This window comes from Thamnophis sirtalis, unplaced genomic scaffold, assembly GCF_051295495.1.
Source record: "Thamnophis sirtalis isolate CommonGarterSnake01/CBP01778 unplaced genomic scaffold, rThaSir2_p1.2 scaffold_11, whole genome shotgun sequence".
NCBI classification, from domain to species: Eukaryota; Metazoa; Chordata; class Lepidosauria; order Squamata; family Natricidae; genus Thamnophis; species Thamnophis sirtalis.
This window is the reverse complement of record NW_028261391.1, coordinates 56,673,500-56,695,698: the sequence shown is the minus strand read 5'-3', so window position 1 is coordinate 56,695,698 and position 22,199 is coordinate 56,673,500. Positions and strand designations below refer to the sequence as shown.

Genomic DNA, 22,199 nt, shown 5'->3' with positions numbered 1-22,199 from the left:
GCAGAACATTTCTCCCAAAAACTTTCCTAGATGGAAATAGGTGGCAGGAGTGAATCTAGAAAACAATTGTATGCAAAGCATATGTTCTTCCTGTTAGGTATGTATTTGAGTCTTGTTAATATCAGAAGAATAAGAGAGCAGCTGAAACATTCATCTTACTGCCAAGAATTAGTGATGATTAGGAATGGCTTTACTATTGAATGTTCCATAGTTGCTTTTTTCCAGCTGCAGATACCACACTTGAACCATAGACTACACCCACCGACATTCTGTCCCACACAAAGGCTATGCTGCTGTGGAAAATCACTTAGTAAAACCTCTGCAGAATTCAGCACACACGTTCTAATATTGCATATTAGAACTTCATTTAAGGAATAGATTGATTTTTACGTTTTTGCTTCTGTTGCCTAGGTGAAACTCCATTCCTTCTGAACATTCTGGAAAAATTAATTATGCAAATTAAGTGGGCAGTCATAAAACTCCCAAGTTTCATTTTAATAAAATAAATACTAAGTGCCTTCACATAGTGAAATGGAAATAAAATATACTATATATGTGTATCTGACACCATTGTTTCATTTCTTTTCACATTAATCTTATTCATTGAAATGTATATTGATGTTCCAAATTTATTTTTCTAAACTCTCCTTTCTAGATGTATCCAATGACATTTTTTTCCTTGCCTATAAGGGCAGGCAATAAAAAACAGAATCAGATTATATGTACTCATCTATTTCTATCTGTGTTTTGAACATCCACCCATCAGTTAGAATTAGAAACCTTGTGTAACACAATATGTTCATGGACATTCCCTCAAATTGGCAGTTCTCTATTACAGTGGTTCCCAAACTTGGCAACTTTAAGACTTGTGGACTTCAACTCCCAGAATTCTCCAACCAGCAGAGAATTCTGGGAGTTGAAGTCCACAAGTCTTAAAGTTGCCAAGTTTGGGAACCACTGCTCTATTAACATCACTTGTTTAGTGGGAGTCAACAGTCTGAGTTCTCAGGTTGACAAGAGAATATCAAATTGTCATAATAACTTGAGATTGCTTTACTACCAAAGTTAGCCAATGTATAAAGCACGTGTGAACCTTAATTCTAAATTCTGTAGCAATTTTGTTTCTTAGAAGGGCATCCATCTTGCAGATGTTATCATGATTTATAAGTAGACCCTGTTTCATAATACTTTGAGGCTTGTGTCTGTTGTTTCATAATGTCGCCAATGCTGTGGCATTTTGTAGAGAACACGACTTCATTTGAATAATAAATTAATTTAATTAACTTTTATGGTGGTATCTTATACCCCAACTGGAATTATGAAGAAGAACAATCATCACATAATTTTATGCAGTTGACTTCTAAGATTAAGTTCCACAACTTGCTCTGGCTTTTCTCCTTTTTCTTTGTTCATTGGCCCATACCTAATACTGCTATTCTTACATTTGCTTCTGGCACTGTCAACGTAACAGGCAATTTAACAATGTCCTGTTAGAAATAAACGTGTTATTTCCAAACAAGGCCTCTAGTATTTCCCTGACTGCACAAGTTAGCACCTGTGATGCATATATACTAAGCATTTTGAAAATATGCATCAGTATAAAATTCAGGAAATGATTGAATATTTTATATAGATGTCTTTAGCAGAATTTCTTTTCTCTCAAATAATTTCTCCACTGCAGATAATACTGTTCAAAGAATATTTACTGTGAATAAAGTAGGATTATATTTATAACTAGTTCTAGTTTTTCCACAATTATAGAACAATTTAAGAGACATAGTAAATAATGAGGTATATTAAATTCAAGTACATTTTCAAAAGATACTTCAGAAACAAAGAATTTCATAAAAAGAACAAAGATTAAAAAAAATAACATGGCAGAGTTTTTCTTTCACATCTACTTTTTAAAATCTTTCCTCATCTAAATTTAAGGGGCACTTTGTGTTTGTGGAATATACAGACTAAGTTCATGAAAGCTGGTATTCTCCAGAGGTTTATCACACCTAAATAATAGCATAGAGAAGAAAAGCAAGGAAATATGAGGTTCCCTAAGATGCTGATCCCAATCCACATAACAAACATCACAGGATCAAAGTTAGGGGCAGAGTTCAGATTTTTTTGCCCCTCTGTGGCCATCATTTGATTCTGGCCTATTATAGACTTTACCAAATTATTTGTTCAACACTTAAATCAATTAATACAAACATTTGCATTTGTTAGAATGGTAACACTGATTTGTATGATGCAGAAGAATATAGAGACTGTCTTAAAGAAGAATTCAGCAGCATTAGATAATATCAGCTTAACCCTTAAAGGGAGGAATGAATGAAAAAGAAACTTAACACTGTCCAATCTTGAGGTTCCTTATTATAAATATAAGAGTAGGAGGCGGAGAGATGCTCTCAAGTTTTCAAGATTCTGTTATTATACCCTCCAGCAAGAGTAGATTTCTAATATGTGTTCTGTGTGTTGATAATTTATTTGTTTATCTCAATACAGTATATATGTTCCTTCAATAAATGATCTGTACATCCAGTGTGTCCCCTTATATGACATCATGAAAAAAATCAAGTGCATTAAAGCTGTACCACAACTACATTAAGGCATTCAGAAGTTGGATAATTAGAGAAGATGGTAACAATGCCATTTGGTTTAAAATTAATTTCAGGTATAATTATATAAGGTTGTGTTATGTGCTTTAGGGCAGTGAAAGCAACATTTTCTGATCTCGGATACATCTTTACTCCAAACAAACCTTTTATTACCACATATTGGTACAGTAATGGACTTATGATTGCAACTCTCTATAGATCACTCTTTAGTAGGAATGGCGAGTCCTGTATTCGAAGATCAGTGTTATGCATTCTGGAGGGTGTTTATCTTCTTTTAGAATCCTTTTCAGAATGCCTGGCAAATAAATTGGACGTGTGTATGATTCTCTAAATGGAGGTTTGTAAAAACAGCTCCTTACTGTAAAATATGAGCTTCACCTTTTCTTCTGCCTGGTGTCATTTTCAAGCTGTATCACTATATCTGGGAAAAGCTGCCTGCTGTCCTATATGTGAAGTGCTGATCTTAACAAATATATGCACTCTAGACATGTTTGGATCATCAGCATTTTCTCACACTGATTATTGCTTACAGCACAGATAAAAATAAATGTAATATTAATATTTGTCTGTCCAATCATACTTGACCAATAAAGAATATTATAGTCCATATTCTATTCTAAATTGTTGCAGTTAAAGGTTAAAATTCAATTTTTTATTCTCATTTTCTGGGTGAATAATGGCCAAGCTAGGAGCAGTAACCTCATTGTCTTTGTCACTTCATTGTCTGAGGGGAATAGTGACCCTGTGCAGAAAGAGATCAGTAAGTACGCAGAAATAAAATTCAATCTTACACAGGAAAAGACCCGAATATGCCAAGACTTTCGTACCTATACCCTTGAAAATCTACAAACACACACACACACACACACACACACACACACACACACACACACACACACACAACATATACATATACATATACATACATACAACATATTACATATTACACCTTCTCTTCTTACATTTTACAGAATGTTTTAAACAATTTTTTATTCATAGGTGGTTTGGGCTGATATTAATTATAGGCATTTACCAAAAAATATATGTAATTGTGTGTTTTAACCTGATGTTATGTTCTATCATGTTAAACACAATCTAGAACTCATTATTGGAGCCATCAATGTTATTGTAATACAAAATGGAAAAATGTAGATTATTACATAGTATTACAATCATAGGTTGTGTCTTAAAAAGCTGCATGAGATGTTCAAAATCATTATATGGAGTGACTAATATGTTGTAATGTGCAACCTATTAAATAGGTGTCAGGAACTGGCAACTGGATCTTATCAGTTGAATGCCTTGTTAAAATTTATAATGCATAAGGTCACTTTCATGAGTGAAACCACAATGCTGTTATTATTTCTAGGTTCCTTTTATTTTTTGCCAGGTTATCTAGAATTAGAATAAGAGCTTAGTAGTTCTTTCAGAGTGTTGTGTATCAAACATTCAATGTTTGATGAATAAAGAATGTTACATCCATTTAATTACAAGGTGCTCTGAAATAAAATAAAATCCCATCAGACTTAATAGGGTTGATGCTTAATACAAATGTTCAGTAAATGTTTGAATGTTAGTGTAAAGTGAGCAGCTATTAGAACAAAGTAGAAAACCTGATCCCTACCATATGTTTGGAAATATAAGTATCATTAGCTTTGGCAATATGAAGAATTATGAAAGTTGTATTCCCAAATGTAAAGAGTTGTTTGTTGTTTCTGTGTATTAATTAGATTTATGGACATGCAAAACTCAAATATGTGTTTATTTTACTGATACAAATGTCTTATTGACCCTCCCTAGGTCACTTTTCACTCTAGATAGGGTGTGTGTGTGTGTGTGCATGAATCCTTGTCATGTTAATTTTTCTGTATCTAAGCTAATCAACTGCTTTAATCATAATAGACTAATTTGTAAAACAAAGCAAGTTGGAGATCAATTGCAAATAATTTATCATCATGTGTAAGTAGTTACCGAAGAAAAGCTTATAATTGTCACCATTGTCTCTATGTTAAAATCAAGTGCACAAAAAGAACTAGATGTTGATATAGTAGTCCGACTTGCTGATCAATTGCTAAAAATTATATCATTTTTTAAATCCTCCCTTCATCTCTTCTCCTCCATTTGAATGTGCAGTTGAGAGGCTTTTATGTCTGAGATGAAAGTTGCACAAACTCTTCACAGTCAGAAGTTTTCTGGCTTCCCTGTTAAATTCTTCCTCCTCAGAACTTGTGACGTCTTTCAAGATATTGCTTATAGAAATCAAGATAAACCTATTGGAAATGACGAATGTCATTAAATATCATATGCAGGGATGTTTTGCTTGTTATAGATCAGTGTTTCTCAACCTTGGTAACTTGAAGATGTCCGGACTTCAACTCCCAGAATTCCCCAGCCAGCGAATGCTGGCTGGGGAATTCTGGGAGTCGAAGTCCGGACATCTTCAAGTTGCCAAGGTTGAGAAACACTGATCTAAAAACTAAGGATGCCTACTGACCACAGAGTACACAGAATTCTGGGAGTTGAAGTCCAGACATCTTCAAGTTGCCAAGGTTGAGAAACACTGTTATAGATGCTTCTACTAATATGGCTTTACCTTGGTGAAAGATTAATGGTAGCAGATAAGGCTTCCTAAAGTAATGTGTTAGAGATGTTTTATCTGTTCACAGAGGTACAGGTAGTTCTTGACTTAAAACAATTCATTTAATAATGATGGTATGGAATTACAACAACCTTGGGAAGGGTGCTTTATGCCATCACAAAATACTGCACCATCCCACGGTCACATGATCATGATCTGGGAGCTTGGCAACTGTTGACACATCCAGTTGCAAAGTGTCCCTCAATCATGTCATTTTCAATCTTCTATGCCAGTTTCCCCCAACTTCCCCCCGATACTTTCAAGCTATTGCCTCACACCAAGAGGAATCCAGCTCATCTCTAGGAGATGGCTGAAAGAACTGCTTGCTGAACTTCTTTGGCAGGATGTAGAAAAAAGCTCTGTTCCTGTATCTTGCTGAAGCAGTTCCAGTCGTGCATGAAGGGGAGCTGAACTCCTTCAGCAGGCAGCTCTTTCAACCAACTTCCAGCGACAAGAGGAAGCCCAAATCCAAGCTTGGAATCTCCACTCAGGCAGCATAGTAAATGAAAGACTGTGAGGTGCTTCATGTGGGTATAAAAAGCCCAGCATAGGGTATTTACCAGTGTCTTTCTGTTCAGATGCTGAAAATCCTGCTTGGATTTCAACAGGGAGGATTTTCAGTTCCTGAGCAGAGCCTCTCTGGGTCTCCCCCCAACATTCACTGAGGCACCCTGGTACTTCCTGGTACTGCCTTTGCTTATTTCATAAAATCTCTTGTTGACTTCAAGCAAGAGTGCTGGGATTTTGGTTGCGAAGCAGTCATGTGATTGCAGTCTTGTTTAATGATTGTTTTGCTCAATCACCAAAATTCCAGTTCCAATTGTGGTTCTAAGTCAAGGACCACAAGACAAGAAGCAATGGAGGGGACCTCATCAGAGGGAAATTCAACCTGGAAATAAGGATAAATTTCCTCATAGTGAGAACAATTAATCAATGGAATAGCTTGCATTTCGGAATCATGAGTACTTTATCACTGGAGGTTTTCAAGAAAAGATTGGACAACCATTTGTCCAAGATGGTATAAGTACTCCTGCCTCCTCTACTCCAATGTGGAGGTTGGACTAGAAGACCTCCAAGGCCCCTTCCAGCACTATGATTACCTATTCCCACATGACTTTGATTTTTACCAGAAAATTATTAAAGAGAGAATAGAGGAAAGTCTCAGGTTGTAAACCAGACTGCTTAACATGCCCCCAGAGGCACTCACACAGCTCTTGGTGACTAATCACCAGTTATGTTTTCTTCCAATCCTTCTTTATTAGGCCTAGTTCCTGCCTAGTAAAATCATAACACTTTAAAACTTGTTGCAATCATTTCCTCTGTATCCAGTTGGCCTAATGAAAGGCATCACGTGGATATTTTCCACTCACGCAGCTGTTGTTTCTTTTTGATATTTCAGAATTCCTCATTCACATTAGATTATTTGCATTCCTACCAAAGTGGAATCTGTTCCATTCAGATACAGTAAGCACAAACTGCTTACCTGGCACATTTGACTATTTAGATTGAGTCAGAGGTCAATATGACCTATGGTACATTTGATATGCTTGAAGAATAAAAAAAAAAATCTAAGAGCTAGTTACAACAGAGAGTGAATGACAGCCAAGGGTAGCAGAGCACACTTAGTAGGACAACAAAGACAATGTTCGACTGAAGTCCTCCAGCTATTGGAAAAATATATTCTATATATATCTAAAGATTTTGATTGTATACTGAAGCACTTTTAAGTAAAAAATAGAAAGAATGAAAAAGAACGCATTGTGGTTAAGATGTTATAGTAGAAATAGCAGTGGTTGTGATTAATAAGATAAACAATACAATAGCAGAATTGGAAGGGACCTTGGAGGTCTTCAAGTCCAACCCCTTGCCTAGGCAGGAAACCCTATACCGTTTCAGACAAATGGCTATCCAGTATCTTCTTAAAGACTTCCAGTGTTGGGGCATTCACAACTTCTGGAGGCAAGCTGTTCCACTGATTAATTGTTCTAACTGTCAGGAAATTTCTCCTCAGTTCTGAGTTCTATCTCATATCATCCCCCTTTATTTCATATTTCATAAATTCCTTTCTACATTACATTGAAAAATTATAGGTGGTGCAGTGGTTAGAGTGCAGCACTGCAGGCTACTTCAGCTGACTGCAGTTCTGCAGTTCGGCTGTTCAAATCTCACCGGCTCAAGGTTGACTCAGCCTTCCGTCCTTCCGAGGTGGGTAAAATGAGGACCCAGATTGTTGGGGGCAATATGCTGACTCTGTAAACCGCTTAGAGAGGGCTGAAAGCCCTATGAAGCGGTATATAAGTCTAACTGCTATTGCTATTGCTATAATCCAGCCCAATAGTAGCTGAAAGGTTTGTTAAGGCCCATCTAAGCCTTTAGGAACACGTATAGCCTTGTTGCTGCAGATTGTACAATTCTGGTATAAATCAAAGCATGAGAGCACACTATATATGCAGCAGTGCAGGGGTGGGTTTCAACCGGTTCGCGGCGGTCCCTGCAAACCGGTTGGTCGGCGAACCCGGAAGTAAGTAACTTCCGGGAACGGCGAAGGGCCAGCCCGCCCGCGCTCCTTACCCAGTTTTGACGAGTTCTGCGCTTCCACGCATGCACAGGACGCATACAGCGCCTGCGCGATCCTCCAGGAGCAGCTGGAGCATCACACAGACGCTAGTACGCATGCATGCGCGTGCACACGCGCGCGTGCACAAGGACGCTACCATCCCCGTTCCAACCGAACCGGTTGGAACAGGGCGAGAAACCCACCTCTGCAGCAGTGTATGCACACACTATAAACAATGGTCACACTTTATACAACCTTTCCCAGTCTGGAAACTCCAATTATTCATTGCAACTCAATCTATCATACTGGCTAAAAGGTTATGAGAAATGAATAGAACACATTTCTTGGATAGCATATTGTGTTATAGTATAGTATTGTGTACAACAGGGTAAATTCTTACACAGAAATGCATTTTTGTTGACATTTTGCAGTATATGAAATGGCACTGAAAGAAGCCAAATCACTGTTGAGGTGGTAACCAAATATCAGTGGAATGAATATTCTTTTTTCATACTGTTTATTCAGGTGGGCAAGTTAAGGTTAAATTCTGAGTCTGACTGATTTGAAGAGAAGTAGAATAAGAGGAAAAGAAGGAGAAGAAATGGGAGATGTTATTATTTTCTAACAGGATGATACAGAAGGAAAATATGCTATTTGTTTATTCATATAATGGTTTCTAGAAATATGCCCATTTAATTTCATTGGTCTAGTCTAGCATAAGCTTTCCTGTTCTTTTAGCTAAGTATTATCTTCTATTTATCCACTTTTGCAATTTTACTGGAAAAGTAATACAGATCAAGTGAAATAATAGGGCCAGTCCTATCCTTAGGGAAAAGTGGCCAATTTTTGAGGGTCATGAAGATCACATGGTTTTGTATATGTTTTGTTACTACTTTACCGTAGTTTTTATACTACTAATGGGGATTTCTAATAAGGTTGGATGGAGAACAGAGGCAATTTAGGAATTTGTTGTGGATTAAAATAGGACAAGGTAGTGATATGAAGGCTGCCCTGAGCTCTGGAATGAAAGGCAGGGAATAAATAAAATATCTTTCCTGGTTTGGGTATTTTTGATATAAAAAGGAATGTAAGTTTGTAGCTAGAAGCACCACACATACTGCCTTTGCAGGTATCAGTACCTGTTATGAACTTTGTATATGGTTATTGAGCTCATTAAGATTACTAGCAGAAAACCAGAATTTCCTCTTTACAACTGTAGCACCATGATTGTGATAAGACAACAATTTATCTTAAAGCAGCCCTGGCTGATTTTAATGAATATCTTTTGAAGTGAAGCTACTACCGACTTTCTGGGCTCATACAGTACCTCCTCCTTCCTTTAATCTTCAGGACTCATGTTTTATTTATGATTAGAGTCATACTTGTGCAATTGTAATTCTTACACTGCTATAGCATGGTTGGAATAATTCCAAAATTATTTTACTAAATGTCACCAACATTACAGAAACTTCTTAGAATCTAAGCAACTGACATCAGGCAGTTATGCTGCAAGTTCTACACGTTGGAGTTTTCATGTTAATGGATTCTAAATGAATAAAGTTATTTTTAATACCTTGGGCTTGCCCTTTTATACACCCATTTACTCTTTTGTACTGTATAAATAATGTGTCACCACTGATACTAATTATTCTCATCATGTTTTGGGGGGGAAGCTAATAACCCAGTCCTTAAGTTTCAGAAATAGAACTTTTTTACTTAGACATAGGGCAGCTTATTGAAGGCTATGTTGCATCAAAGTCTTTATTAGAAATAATTATCTAATTAAAATATTAGTAGGCATTCCTTTGAGTCTTCAGTACTTACATGGATTAAATAACAGAGGGCTGTAAATAGAATCCCAAAACTACTAGTCGGAGGATGAAAAGAGGGAAATCGTTTTGTATTCATAGCAATTAGGTTCTAGTCATTTGTTTAGAAAAATAAAGCATTGTTTTTTCCGTTATTCTGTATAAAGTGCTTTAAAGCAGAAAATGAAAATGAAATTCCTTTAAAAAATAGAACCATTCATTATTCACAGGCATAATGAATTAGAATTCTCTAGAATTCCTGTAAATTAGCAAAAAAAAAAACAAAAAAAAAAACAGGTTTCATAGGACATTCCAATTGTTTTCCATGATTCCTTCCAGTGGACATTGCTAATAAATCTAGCAATGGTTATTGCTGACTATGTCATATGAACAAAAAATTCTGACTTGTTTTGAACTGATAGTTTTGAAACTATCTCTTGTAGAAACATATTTTATTTTTTCTAGTCTTTGAAATTATTCATCCATTGAAGTAAAGGTAGCAATTTAAACACTCTCATAGCCAAGTTCTTTATAAATGTTCAGAATTATAATACCCTTAAGGACTAGCTATAATGCCTTGGTCAACATAATGTGATTTATCTTCTAAAGACTTGGAAGATACTAGGATGTGCTAGGTGTGCTAGAGGATGGGTGTCCAACCTTTTGGCCGGGGTTGCCTTGAGTGAAGAAAAATTGGGTTGTTTATAAAATAAATAATACATTTATAATGTATATAAATCACATAATGATGTTAAAACTTTACGATCTTTTGGGGCCAGATTACCAGCTGTCCAGGATATGGGCCCTGGTTGGGCAAGCCTGTGCTAAAGCATAAAACATGAGTTCTTTGTCGCTGCCCTCTGAAAGCGGGCACTGTAGTTGTACTACAGACAACTGTTAATGGCGGACCTTTCTAGCTATCTCTGCCTCTCCCTCTTTTCTCCAAGAGTTCTGAAATAATCTCATGCAGAAGCTTTTGAAAATAGATTGAAATTTTCCTAGTTTGGCTTAACATCCCAGAAAATGTAATTTTCAAATCCAATTGATAGGATGTTATGGTCTAGTCTGGCATGAGGAAATGACTTTGAAATATCATACAATATGATACAATGAGCATTATATAATATATATTTTTAAAAAACATGTCTTCTTTTGGTAATTTTTTATTAGAAGTAAAAAAGTGTGTACATTTAATATACAAATTTTGTTTTCCCAGTGGCCCATCCTCAGGAGCCTCCTCATCCCACAGAGAAGCCTGTCATCCACTGCCACAAATGTGGGGAGCAATGTAAAGGAGAAGTACTTCGCGTTCAGGCCAAGCATTTTCACATTAAATGCTTTACTTGCAAAGGTACTGTAATTCTGTTTTATCACTAGCCACTCCGGCAATCAAATTGTTTGTATTTCTTTACTCTGAAGAGATGAGCTGAATTCCTATTATGGACCTGTGATTGGGTTTAGACCCATGAAGGAAGATATAGAGAATTAACATTACTTAAATGTACAAATAAAAATATTTCTTATATTTGTGTCTTTGATATGTACATACTGTATATATGTATTTGATATGTATATATGTATTAATTAATGAATGAATGGCCACTCGTAGTCACATGGTGTTGATTGGGCAGCCATATACTGTATATTATTTTAATAATAATATTAATACAAATGTTAATTTCAGCAGTTTTCAAATATTTCCACTTTTGAAATTTTAGAGTTTGCATTAACTGATTAACAAATATAAGGGTTATCCAAGCCTTCAAAAAAGATTTTATGGTGTGTAGGAGTTTACATAGAATACTGCTTGGACCATTAACAGCATATTTAAGCATAAAGCATATTTTCCAGGCTGGGAATTGGAAACGTTGTGGTTTGAATGTAGCTGGTTTGTATGTGCTCCCTCCATGTTATCAAACATTTTTTTTCAAAAATAGCTTTAATAAGCCACAAAACACACTCACACCTGTGTGTGTGCGTCTGAAAATGTAACTAATAGATAGAAGAAGCAAATTTCTCCAAATTTATCAAAAGTCTTATTTACCTCCTTTTGAAAAATGGTTAATTAAAAAACTGGCAAAGAGCACATGTCAGCAATTCAATGCAGTATATAAGATATTGCATATTCAGTTGTGTGCTAATATATGTATAACTACTATTTCTGATGATTGGGGTTGGCTGTTAATCTGCCATCTGATGCTCCATCTGCTTTCAGGAAAGATTATCAGGTTTACCAGAGACTGGACTTCTTTGTTATTGTGAAACAACTCTGCTAATAAATACTTTTGTATGCAGCAAGAAATTCATGAGGATCTTCAAATCAAAACTCTGGGCTTTACTTTTGTTGATGTCAGTTTATAATATATTCTTTGCAATGTTTTTCCAAAATGAGCCCTTTATTCCAGGAACATGCCACCTTTGGGAAAATTTAGCTCTTTCACAATACATTAACTTATGCCATGGAAGTTGTATGATATAAGTTCGAGTCAGGTATAACTTTCATTATGGTATTAGTGATATGAAAAAAGTCTCTACATCATCCTCAGTCTTTGAACCTTTAACTTGCTTAATTCTTCAGAAAATTTGCTTCCCTTTACAAATTTTGTATTTTAGCACAAGGGTCTATTTAAGCAAACTTTCCTTTATTTTCCCATTTTATTACTTATGACTAAGGTGTTCATCTAGCTTTTGAATTGATGGAAGCAGTGGTTAAAAATGACATCTTCATGTCCATCCACAGTAATCATTGATTCCAGCTCTATAATCATATGAAGTACAAGAGTCAGCATTTATGGCCACTTGGCTCATCTATTCCAGTTAGTTTCTGTATATGGAATCGAGGAAAGAAAACTTGTTCTTTATCTGAGACTGCAAAGTATCTTGGGGGCACCCTGAATTTCTAATTTGAAATGGAACAAACTATGCTTAAAATAATTAAGCTTTTCTTTCCCCAATTTGGATGTCATAAAAAGCTAAGATTATTGTGAACCCAGAAGGAAGGATGCAGTTGAAGAAGGAAATCCACAAGGTATTTCCAACAGTTTGAGATATCACAGTTTTCTTATGCTTAAGGATTAATTTATTAAGCTTGTATCTCCCTTCTACCATAATGTTAGTACTACTGACAAACAGAACAGTAATAAAACAGAAATATTTGCATTTTTACCCATTACTTTGTTATAAGATCAAATATGTTTGCCCATACCATGGTGACATGCAGTATTATAGGCTAATTCTACCAACTGCCAAAGATTTGATTCTGACCAGCTCAAGGTTGACTCAGCCTTCCATACTTCTGAGGTCAGTAAAATGAGGACCCAGATTCGTAGGGGCAATTGCTATTTATGAAGGAATTTAGATAATCTATGACCTATTGGATTATCTTTTTAGAAATATTTACCTACCATTCATCATCTCACTCATTTACTTCATCTTCCCTGACCCTCACTGCACTTCCTTCACACCTTTGCGCAACTCTCACATTTCCACATAAATTCCTCAATCCATGAAGTATCTCTCACACACCCTGGTACAATCTATACAGTGCTTGTCATGTATCCCTGGACATTCTTTCCAAGGGACTCTGCAACTTCCCTGCAATTCCATGTACCCATCATTCTCTCCCTATTCGGCAGCAGCTACTTTCCTACCTGCCAGCCTAGGACTTCTAACTTTTTCCCAGATTCCCAGTTGATTTTCCTTGAACAAAGCTTCTAGGGAGTCTTAGAAATGAAAATCATGTGACCGTGGCTGACTATGGAAGCATGGCAGAATTGAAGTGGCCATAGCTTTTCCAAATTTCAATGTCCTGAGAGTAATGGATCGCAGAGCATGAATGCATTCTGTAAATTAGCCCATCTGGAGTACTTTGGTTCAAACATTATTACACTATGATGCAACCATTAGCCCAACTGAAGCTTACAAACAGATATGAAAGTTTTAGAATTATATAGGTTTAATATGTCCAAATTTGAACATAATATAAGTTTATTACTTCCACTGCTTTATATGCTGTGCATTAATTAAGATTTAAATCTTACCCCCTCAGCTTCATTAGCATTAGTTCTCTTATTAGCATAACACTTTTAATTTGTCATTCCACAAGGTGATAGGTAGCCTGAGGAATATTTCTTTTGCTCCTCAAAAAGTGCTATCAATTTTTCCCAACTAAAAAATAACTTGCTTAAGAAAAGTCTTTGTTTTGCTTTTCCTCCCTTTGCGCAAAATGCAAATAAAGCTTCATGTTATTTTCTTTTTATATCTATTCATTATAAATTTTGGCTGTATTTTTAAGCCTAATGTGCAGTATAGAGTTCTACCAGATCTTTTAAAATGCTAGATGCAGAAATATTGGGAAAAGCATCTGTTTTAATTATAATGCACAAATTTTTATATATCTCATGGAGATTCGTACCCTCACCACCCTTCAGACCTTCCGCACAGCCCTCAAGATCTGGCTATCCCGCCAGGCCTGGGGGTAAAGACCATAGTTTGCCCCCGCCCGAATATTGAATGAATGTTGTTTGATCTTAGTTATATATTGTATTTTTATGTTATTGTATGTCTTCCCCTCCCATAAGTTGTTAGCCGCCCTGAGTCCCCTCAGGGAAAAGGGCGGCCTATAAATAAACGCAACCTACAACCTACAACCTTATGGAGGTTATAAGAACAATGTTCTCTTTTTAGTGGATGTCTCAGTCACATTTCATTTGAAATTCCTGTGAAATTGCCATGCAGACATTGATTAACTTAAGTAATCACTAAGCAGAAAATAAAGTGTTTAACTGAATAATATCCCCCACAAATCCACCTATCATTGTTTTTCTATGTGGCAACTATGGAACATAAATGTGTGTAAAAATATGTAACTTGATCATTTCAGTTAAGTATTACAAACCAAATATAAATATTTTCCCTAACTGCTTTGCACTGTTTTCAATAGAATTTACCCAGGATGCATAGATTACATAAAATTATCTAGCGTATGCATTTTAAATAAAAGAACAAACTGTGGTAGTGGTAAATAACTCAGAATGGTTTCACTTGCTAATGCAAATTTACTTATTGAATGGGAGAGAACCAGAGTTAGGTAGCTGCTTTGCCTTGCTTTATAATCATCCAATTATTGAATAGTTTAAATGAATCAAACTTTGTTTGATTTTGATCTGAGAATAATGACAACATGCTCTTTGAGGACTGATCAGCAGGCTTATATTCCCTCTCTAGTTGTATTGCATCTCATAAAATTTCATTTCTGCTTGGCAGAAAGGGATAACCTCTGATGCAATTTAATAGAAGACATGTTCTTTCCATTTCGGGTTAACTTTGGGGTATTGTTGTAGTTGAAGATATTTAAAGGCTGGTAATATATTAATTATTTCCAGTGAGTTGCCAAATCAGAGTCACAAGGGTAAGAGTTACCTCTCCAAGGATAAAAAGAAATACAGGAGTCTTTTTACATTAATATATTTACAATTACATAAATATATTCTGCCATATTATATTTAAACAGATTTTATGTTTGCAGCTCTTCTAAATATGACTGTTGTGTGATTAAGATACATTTACTAGAATTGCATATGAACTTAAGGAATTGGTTCATCATTAACAGGTAACTTGGCATTCAAAGTAGCCAGTTTGCTGGATGTATGAAAGACATCACATTGTTGGACTGCAGTTTTTATTTGGATTAGTAAATGAATTAAATCCTAATCCATAATCTCATTATATAAAAACCCATTTTCTTATTAAGTAACTGATAGGTTTCTGAGCGTTATGTTTAGGATTATAACCACCGTATTTTCGGAGTATAAGATGCAGCTTTTTTCCTCTAAAAAGAGGCTGAAAATCTGGGTGCATATTATATATCAAATACAGCATTTTTTGCCTCCTGAAGCCCTGTCCCTTCACCAAAATGGCCATGCATACTCTTATGGAGGCTTTCAGACAGCTCCTGGGGGTTGGGGAAGGCAGAAATGAGCAGAAAATGGGCCCTTTTTGCCCCCTCAGCCCCCAGCAGCATTCTATAAGCCTCCATAAGGCTATGCATGCATTTTTTAAAACAAAAAATGGCCCATTTTTGCAAAAATTGGCCATTTTTTGCTCTCCCCCCACACTTCCAGGAACACTCTGCAAACCCCCCCAAAACTATTCATGCCTTTATTTGAAACAAATGAGCCTGTTTTTGTGAAAAACGGGCCGTTTTGGGGAGGTTTGCAGAGTGCAAAACTTTTTCCCCCCTTTCAGAAAGCTGTTTAGTTAGTTAGAATGGTTGATGAGTTTTAGGCAGGTTGTCAGCAATTTCCTTCTCCAGCACATGGATAAATACACCTGGAAACATCTACCTACCTACCTACCTACCTTCTCTCTCTCTCTCTCTCTCTCTCTCTCTCTCTCTCTCTCTCTCTCTCTCTCTCTCTCTCTCTCTCTCTCTCTCTCTCCTCCCTCCCTCCCTCCCTCCCTCCCCCCCACCCACCCACCTACCTACTGTATTTATATCTCTCTCTTTCTATTTCTTTCTATCTCTCTATCCCTTTATCTACCTACCTACCTAATTACTCTCTCTCTCCCTATCTACCTACTACATTTCTCTCTCTCCCTCTAGCTACTTATATACCTACCTACCTACTCTCTCTCTCTCTTCCCCTACCTATCTACTGTATTTCTCTCTCTCTATCCCTCTACCTACCTATCTATCTACTCTCTCTCTCCCTACCTACCTACCTACTGTATCTCTGTCTCTCTGTCTCTGTCTCTCTCTCCCCCTTTATCTACCTACCTACCAACTACTCTCTCTCTCTCTTCCTACCTACCTACTCTATTTCTCTCTCTTTCTCTCCCTCGCTATCCCTCTACCTACCTACCTACTATTTTTTAAAATTTGCTTCTTCAAAATCTGGGTGCGTCTTATACTCCTTATGCTCTGAAAAATACGGTACTAACAAATCATAGCTAATCCTATGAATTCACACCATACATTCCTTTATTGTGTGAAAAGTAATATAGAGAACTGTTTGATTATAGCAATTTAGAAATGTAATAAATAAATACCCAAAGTGTGCCATGATCCTCCTGCTGATGTAGTGCTGCCCTGCAATTTTTATACAAAAATCTTAATTCATTTTTACATGATTGTAATATTTGAATTGTCTATTAAATAGGTCAGGGTTGAACTTTGGAGTCCTTTGTGCTCTCTGAACCTGGATCTAGATTTGCAGAAGCTTTGTTACCTGAGTAGGTAACATCTTCAGTGCAAGAAAGGAATGTCTGTTTAGATACAGTAATTTGCCCTGTGAGCGCTGGTGTGACTCTTCCTGGGCTACTTAGTATTTTTAGTTTACTTAAGATGTTGTGGAGGGCTTTAGTTGATTTGTGTGCTATGATGGAGTGGTGTTGTTATAATAGTTGGTTGTTTCCGATATATTTTTAATGAATGGCATTTTCATAGCTTGATTGTGATGGAGTGAGTTGAGCAATCAGGAACTTTTTGATAAAATTGTGAGGGTATCTATTTTATTGAATGGACTGCCTGTTTCCTTTTTCTGGTGTCTACGGTTGCTGCAGTGTATTTGTGTTTGCCCTAATAATGTTCTTACACAGGTTGTCTGGTGAAAGGTTGGGTGTTACTTTGATAGAGGAGCGCTCAGTGTGGGTAGATTTTTGATAGTCTTTTAATTCTAATTTGCCACCATTTTCTTGGCTGATTAAGGTATCTAGAAAGGGCCATGTGCTGTTGTTTCTTCTTTCCTTATGAATTTTATTCCTTTGAAGATGATGTTGATTGTTTTGTGTGTTTTTTCTACATGTTCCTTTTTTATTCCAACAAAGATTTCATCTCCATATCAGATGCATACATTTGGTTGTATGCGTGGGAGTGCCATAGTTTCTAAACGCTGCATTGCAGTCTCTGCTGTGAATCCTGAGAGAGGTGAACCCATGGATGTTTGTCTTTGATTTGTTGAAATATTTGTCCATCGGTCTGAAAGTAGGTAATGAGACAGAGGTGATGACACCCATGATTTAGGGTATTTCAATCTTAGTGTATTTGGTTAGGTTGAGTGTGTTGTGTTGTGGACATTTGCGCATGTGCGAGAATTGGAATGGCGGCCAGGGCTCCTTCGTCGTAGAAGACCTGACGAAAAAAGCTTTAGGAGCCCGTGGAACCAACCTTTCACCGCCTCTGCCAGGGTCCCCCGGGATGACAGAAATTCGGAGGACTTGTGCGGGCCACGAGCTGAGGGAAACCGACGCCTTCTGCCGAGCCGGGACTTCAGACTCTTCGACGCAGCTGGGCGTCCTTGCCGGCGGGCGCAGCAGCCGCGGCGGCCGCATGGTCATGGTGGAGGCGGGGGCGACGGAAGGCGTTTCGCGGCGGCTCCGGCGGCTTCAGCGGCGGCTGGGCACCCTTGGCGGCGAGTGCAGCGGTCCTATGGTGGCACTGGGAGCGGAGACGAGTGAGGGCGTTTCGCGGCGGCTTCAGCAACGGAGGGGTTTTTTGGCCCCTTCTTTACAAGCTCTGAAGCCTGGCGAACAGCTTGGCGGACAGCGTGGCGGACAGCTCAGAGAGCTTGGGGATTTTATGGTGACTCTGACTGGGCTGATTATTTATCATCGTTGGTTGGAGTTGGGAAATTCGAACGGGGGCTTTGTCCGGCTTAGGCAAAGCGGGCGGCTGACTGGATGTGCCGTGGCTGGAGCCTTTTCCGGATGCCTCCCCCCTCCTCCATATTTAACTCAGCTCCACAGCGACACCAGTGCCTTCAACAACATTGCTCCCCTTACCAATGCTGTCCCTTTTACCAATGCTGCTACTGGTACTATTACTACTCTTCCCAGCAACATAGCCCCCTGTTCCAGCATTGTTTCCTTCACCAACGCTGCCTTATTCATCAACGCTGCTCTTTCTATCAACGCTGCCTTTTTTATCAACATTGGTTCCCTGCCGCTTTGGACTTTGCCTACCAGATTTCCCTCACCCATAGACCTAGGGCCTGTGATCCTGTTTGTCTTAGCCCTGACTATTACCATCATTACTACTGGTTTCTATCCCCAAAAGGAAACTTTGGTCTGGGCAGTAGATGGACAGCTGATGGCAACAAACTGAACTCGCACTTTAAAACTTTTTAATCAATTGCGCAACTATTTTAGCTCTTATTCCTTCTTTTCTTTCATCTTCTTCTTCTTTCTTTGTACGGGCTATGCATGAGGTGCGTATGAGATGAATGAATGTCCCACTTTTATGATTATATTGTTGTAAATTTTGTGTTTTTTTAACTATTGCGTGGGGACTGTTTGGGGGAGTGTATGAGTATGTGTGATTCGGAGGACCTGCCGGGAGTTGCGGGGGCTATGGGGGTGGTTGAGGGGACCAGAGACACGGGAGAGGGTCGGGGTATTGCGGTCGTAACAGGGAGGGGCAGATACGGCGGGGACTTCAGGGCAGGCCATTACCGGGGAAGGAGGGTTCGCTACATTACAGAGATCCCCCCTTCCGGCCCTGGGAGTCCCACTCCAAGACCAGATGGCGTAAGTAGTCAGGACCCTGGTCTCAGGCTGTTGTCGCTAAATGCCAGGTCTGTTGTCCATAAAGCTCCTCTCGTCCGGGACTTAATTACAGACGAGAGGGCAGACCTGGCATGTATTACTGAAACCTGGCTGGGCCCAGAGGGAGGAGTCCCCCTTGTAGAGCTGTGCCCAGAAGGATTTCAGGTGCTGCATCAGCCGAGAGCCCAGAGAAGGGGTGGGGGTGTGGCCGCCGTTATCCGGGAGTCGTTAGTTCCTCGTAGGGTCCCTGCTCCGGAGATTGTCGGGTGTGAGTCTTTGCTGTTAAAGTTGGACCTCAAGGGTCAAGTGGGTTTGCTGCTAACGTACCTGCCTCCCAACAGCGTTGCAGCAGCCCTCCCCTCGCTCCTCGAGTCGGTAGCCGAGCTGGCAGTTGAGTTCCCTAGGTTGATGGTCCTGGGGGACTTTAATTTGCCGTCGCTCGGTGAAAACTCTGATGGGGCGCAGGAGTTCATGGCTTCCATGACAGCCATGGGCTTGACCCAAGTAATTCGAGGCCCAACCCACTCAGCGGGACACATGCTTGACCTTGTATTTCTCTCGGAGCAGTGGATTTGTGATCTTGGTCTGAGGGGGAGCGACATCATACCCCTGTCGTGGTCAGACCATTGCCTACTGAGGCTCGACTTCCGGAGGCCAAACCCCCACTGTAGGGAGGAGGAACCGACCAGGTGGTTCCGCCCCAGGCATCTTATGGAGCCGTCAAGGTTCCAGACAGAGCTTGGGGTTATTCCTGACACTTTCGCCCACAGTCCGGTGGAGACTCTGGCTGCTGCGTGGCACTCGGCAGCGTCGGAGGCCCTCGACCGGATTGCGCCACTGCGGCTCCTCCGAGGCGGCGGATCCCGGAGACCCCCTTGGTTCACCGAGGAGCTCCGGGAGATGAAGCGCCGGAGGAGATGCCTAGAGCACCGTTGGAGGTCCGATAAGTCCGAATCGAACCGAGCAATGGTAACCACCTGCACCAGGGAATATACCAGAGCACTTAGGGCAGCAAAAAGATCGCACATAGCCACCCTGGTCGCATCCGCTGAGTCTCGTCCAGCCGCCCTGTTTAGGATAACCCGCTCCCTATTGAACAAAAGGGAGATGGGGGAACCCCTGCAGGGCAGAGCTGAAGAATATGCCCAATTCCTAGCGGACAAAATTGCTCGGTTTCGGTCGGACTTGGACTCCACACCTGCAGTTCCAGCCGAGGCACAGGGGGACCAAGTAGAACAGCGCTGGGTTGAGTTTCAGGACGTTACCCCCGGGGATGTGGACAAGGCCATGAGAGCTGTAAGTTCCTCCACCTGTGTTCTGGATCCGTGTCCCTCATGGCTGGTTACTAACTGCAGTGAGGTGACACGAGGCTGGATCCAGGCGGTTGTAACCGCCTCCCTTCGGGAGGGGAACTTCCCCGCCGCACTGAAAGCGGCGGTGGTGAGACCCCTCCTGAAGAAACCATCCTTGGATCCAGCTGTTCTTAACAGCTATCGTCCGGTCTCCAACCTTCCCTTCTTGGGGAAGGTTGTTGAGAAGGTGGTGGCCTTCCAGCTCCAATGGTCCTTGGAGGAAGCAAACTATCTAGACCCCTTCCAGTCAGGCTTCAGACCCGGTTACAGCACAGAAACCGCTTTGGTCGCATTGATGGATGATCTTTGGAGAGCCAGAGATGAAGGACATTCCTCCATCCTGGTCCTCTTTGACCATGGTATCCTTCTGCGACGACTGCGGGGGGTGGGAGTGGGAGGCACCGTGCTACGGTGGTTCTCCTCCTACCTCTCGGACAGGTCGCAGTCGGTGTTAGTGGGGGGGCAGAGATCGTCCCCTAGGCCCCTAAATTATGGGGTGCCGCAGGGTTCGGTCTTATCCCCCCTACTATTTAACATCTACATGAAACCGCTGGGAGAGATCATCCGCAGGCACGGGATTAGATACCATCAATATGCGGACGATACTCAATTGTATCTGTCCGCCCCGTGCCAAATCAATGAAGCGGTTGATGTGATGAGCCGGGGCCTTGAGGCCGTCATGGACTGGATGAGGGTTAACAAGCTTGTGCTCAACCCAGAAAAGACCGAGTGGCTGTTGTGTTTTCCTCCCAAAGATTTGGCCAATATTCCAACACTCAGGCTGGGGGGTCAAATTTTACACCCCTCAGAGAGGGTTCGCAACTTGGGAGTCCTCCTGGATCCACAGCTGTCATTCGACCACCACTTAACGGCTGTGACCAGGGGGGCATTCGCCCAGGTACGCCTGGTGCGCCAGTTACGACCCTACCTGAATCGGGAGGCTCTCACAACAGTCACTCGGGCCCTTGTGACCTCTAGGCTGGAATACTGCAATGTGCTCTACATGGGGCTGCCCTTGAGGAGCATCCGGCGACTTCAGCTAGTGCAGAACGCAGCCGCGCGAGTGATTGCGGGTGCACCTCGATTCACTCGCATAACACCTATCCTCCGCGAGCTGCGCTGGCTACCTGTCGATCTCCGGATGCGCTTCAAGGTGCTATTAATCACCCATAAAGCCCTACATGGCAGTGGATCTGGATACTTGAGAGACCGCCTTCTGCCAATTACTTCCCTGCGACCTATAAGATCCCATAGACTAGGCCTCCTCCGCATCCCATCGGCCAGCCAGTGTCGGCTGGCAACTACAAGGAGGAGGGCCTTCTCAGCAGTAGCCCCGACCCTTTGGAACGAGCTCCCCGTGGAGATTCGTACCCTCTCCACCGTCCAAGCCTTCCGCATAGCCTTGAAGAACTGGCTCGCCCGTCAGGCCTGGGGATAAGGATCGTTACCCCGCCCGAATGATGAATGTATGTTGTCTATTATTTTATTATATGTTGTTATCTTAATGTTGTATCCCCCCCTTCCTGGTTTTGTGTGAGCCGCCCTGAGTCCCCTCAGGGAAAAGGGCGGCCTACAAATGCTAATAAACCTAAACCTAACCTAATATTGCTACCATGGATTCATTTGCTAATTTTGGATCTGTGGATGTGAAATTGAATGCAATCATAATTTCATATTCTTCTACTATCT

The 22,199-nt window shown here is 40.2% G+C and overlaps 1 protein-coding gene across 12 annotated transcripts in view; it reads left to right on the top strand.

The window, feature by feature from the left end:
* Positions 1–22,199, top strand: part of ABLIM1 (actin binding LIM protein 1) — a 203,895-nt gene that overhangs the window by 86,141 nt on the left and 95,555 nt on the right. For all 12 annotated transcript variants that reach the window (XR_015698075.1, XR_015698073.1, XR_015698078.1 and 9 more), the window contains exon 2: positions 10,832–10,966. Coding sequence is in view for 2 of the 12 variants with exons in the window: in XM_087725860.1 (XP_087581986.1) it covers positions 10,832–10,966 (135 nt within the window). In the remaining 10 variants the exon portion in view is untranslated. The remainder of the gene's footprint in view (positions 1–10,831; positions 10,967–22,199) is intronic.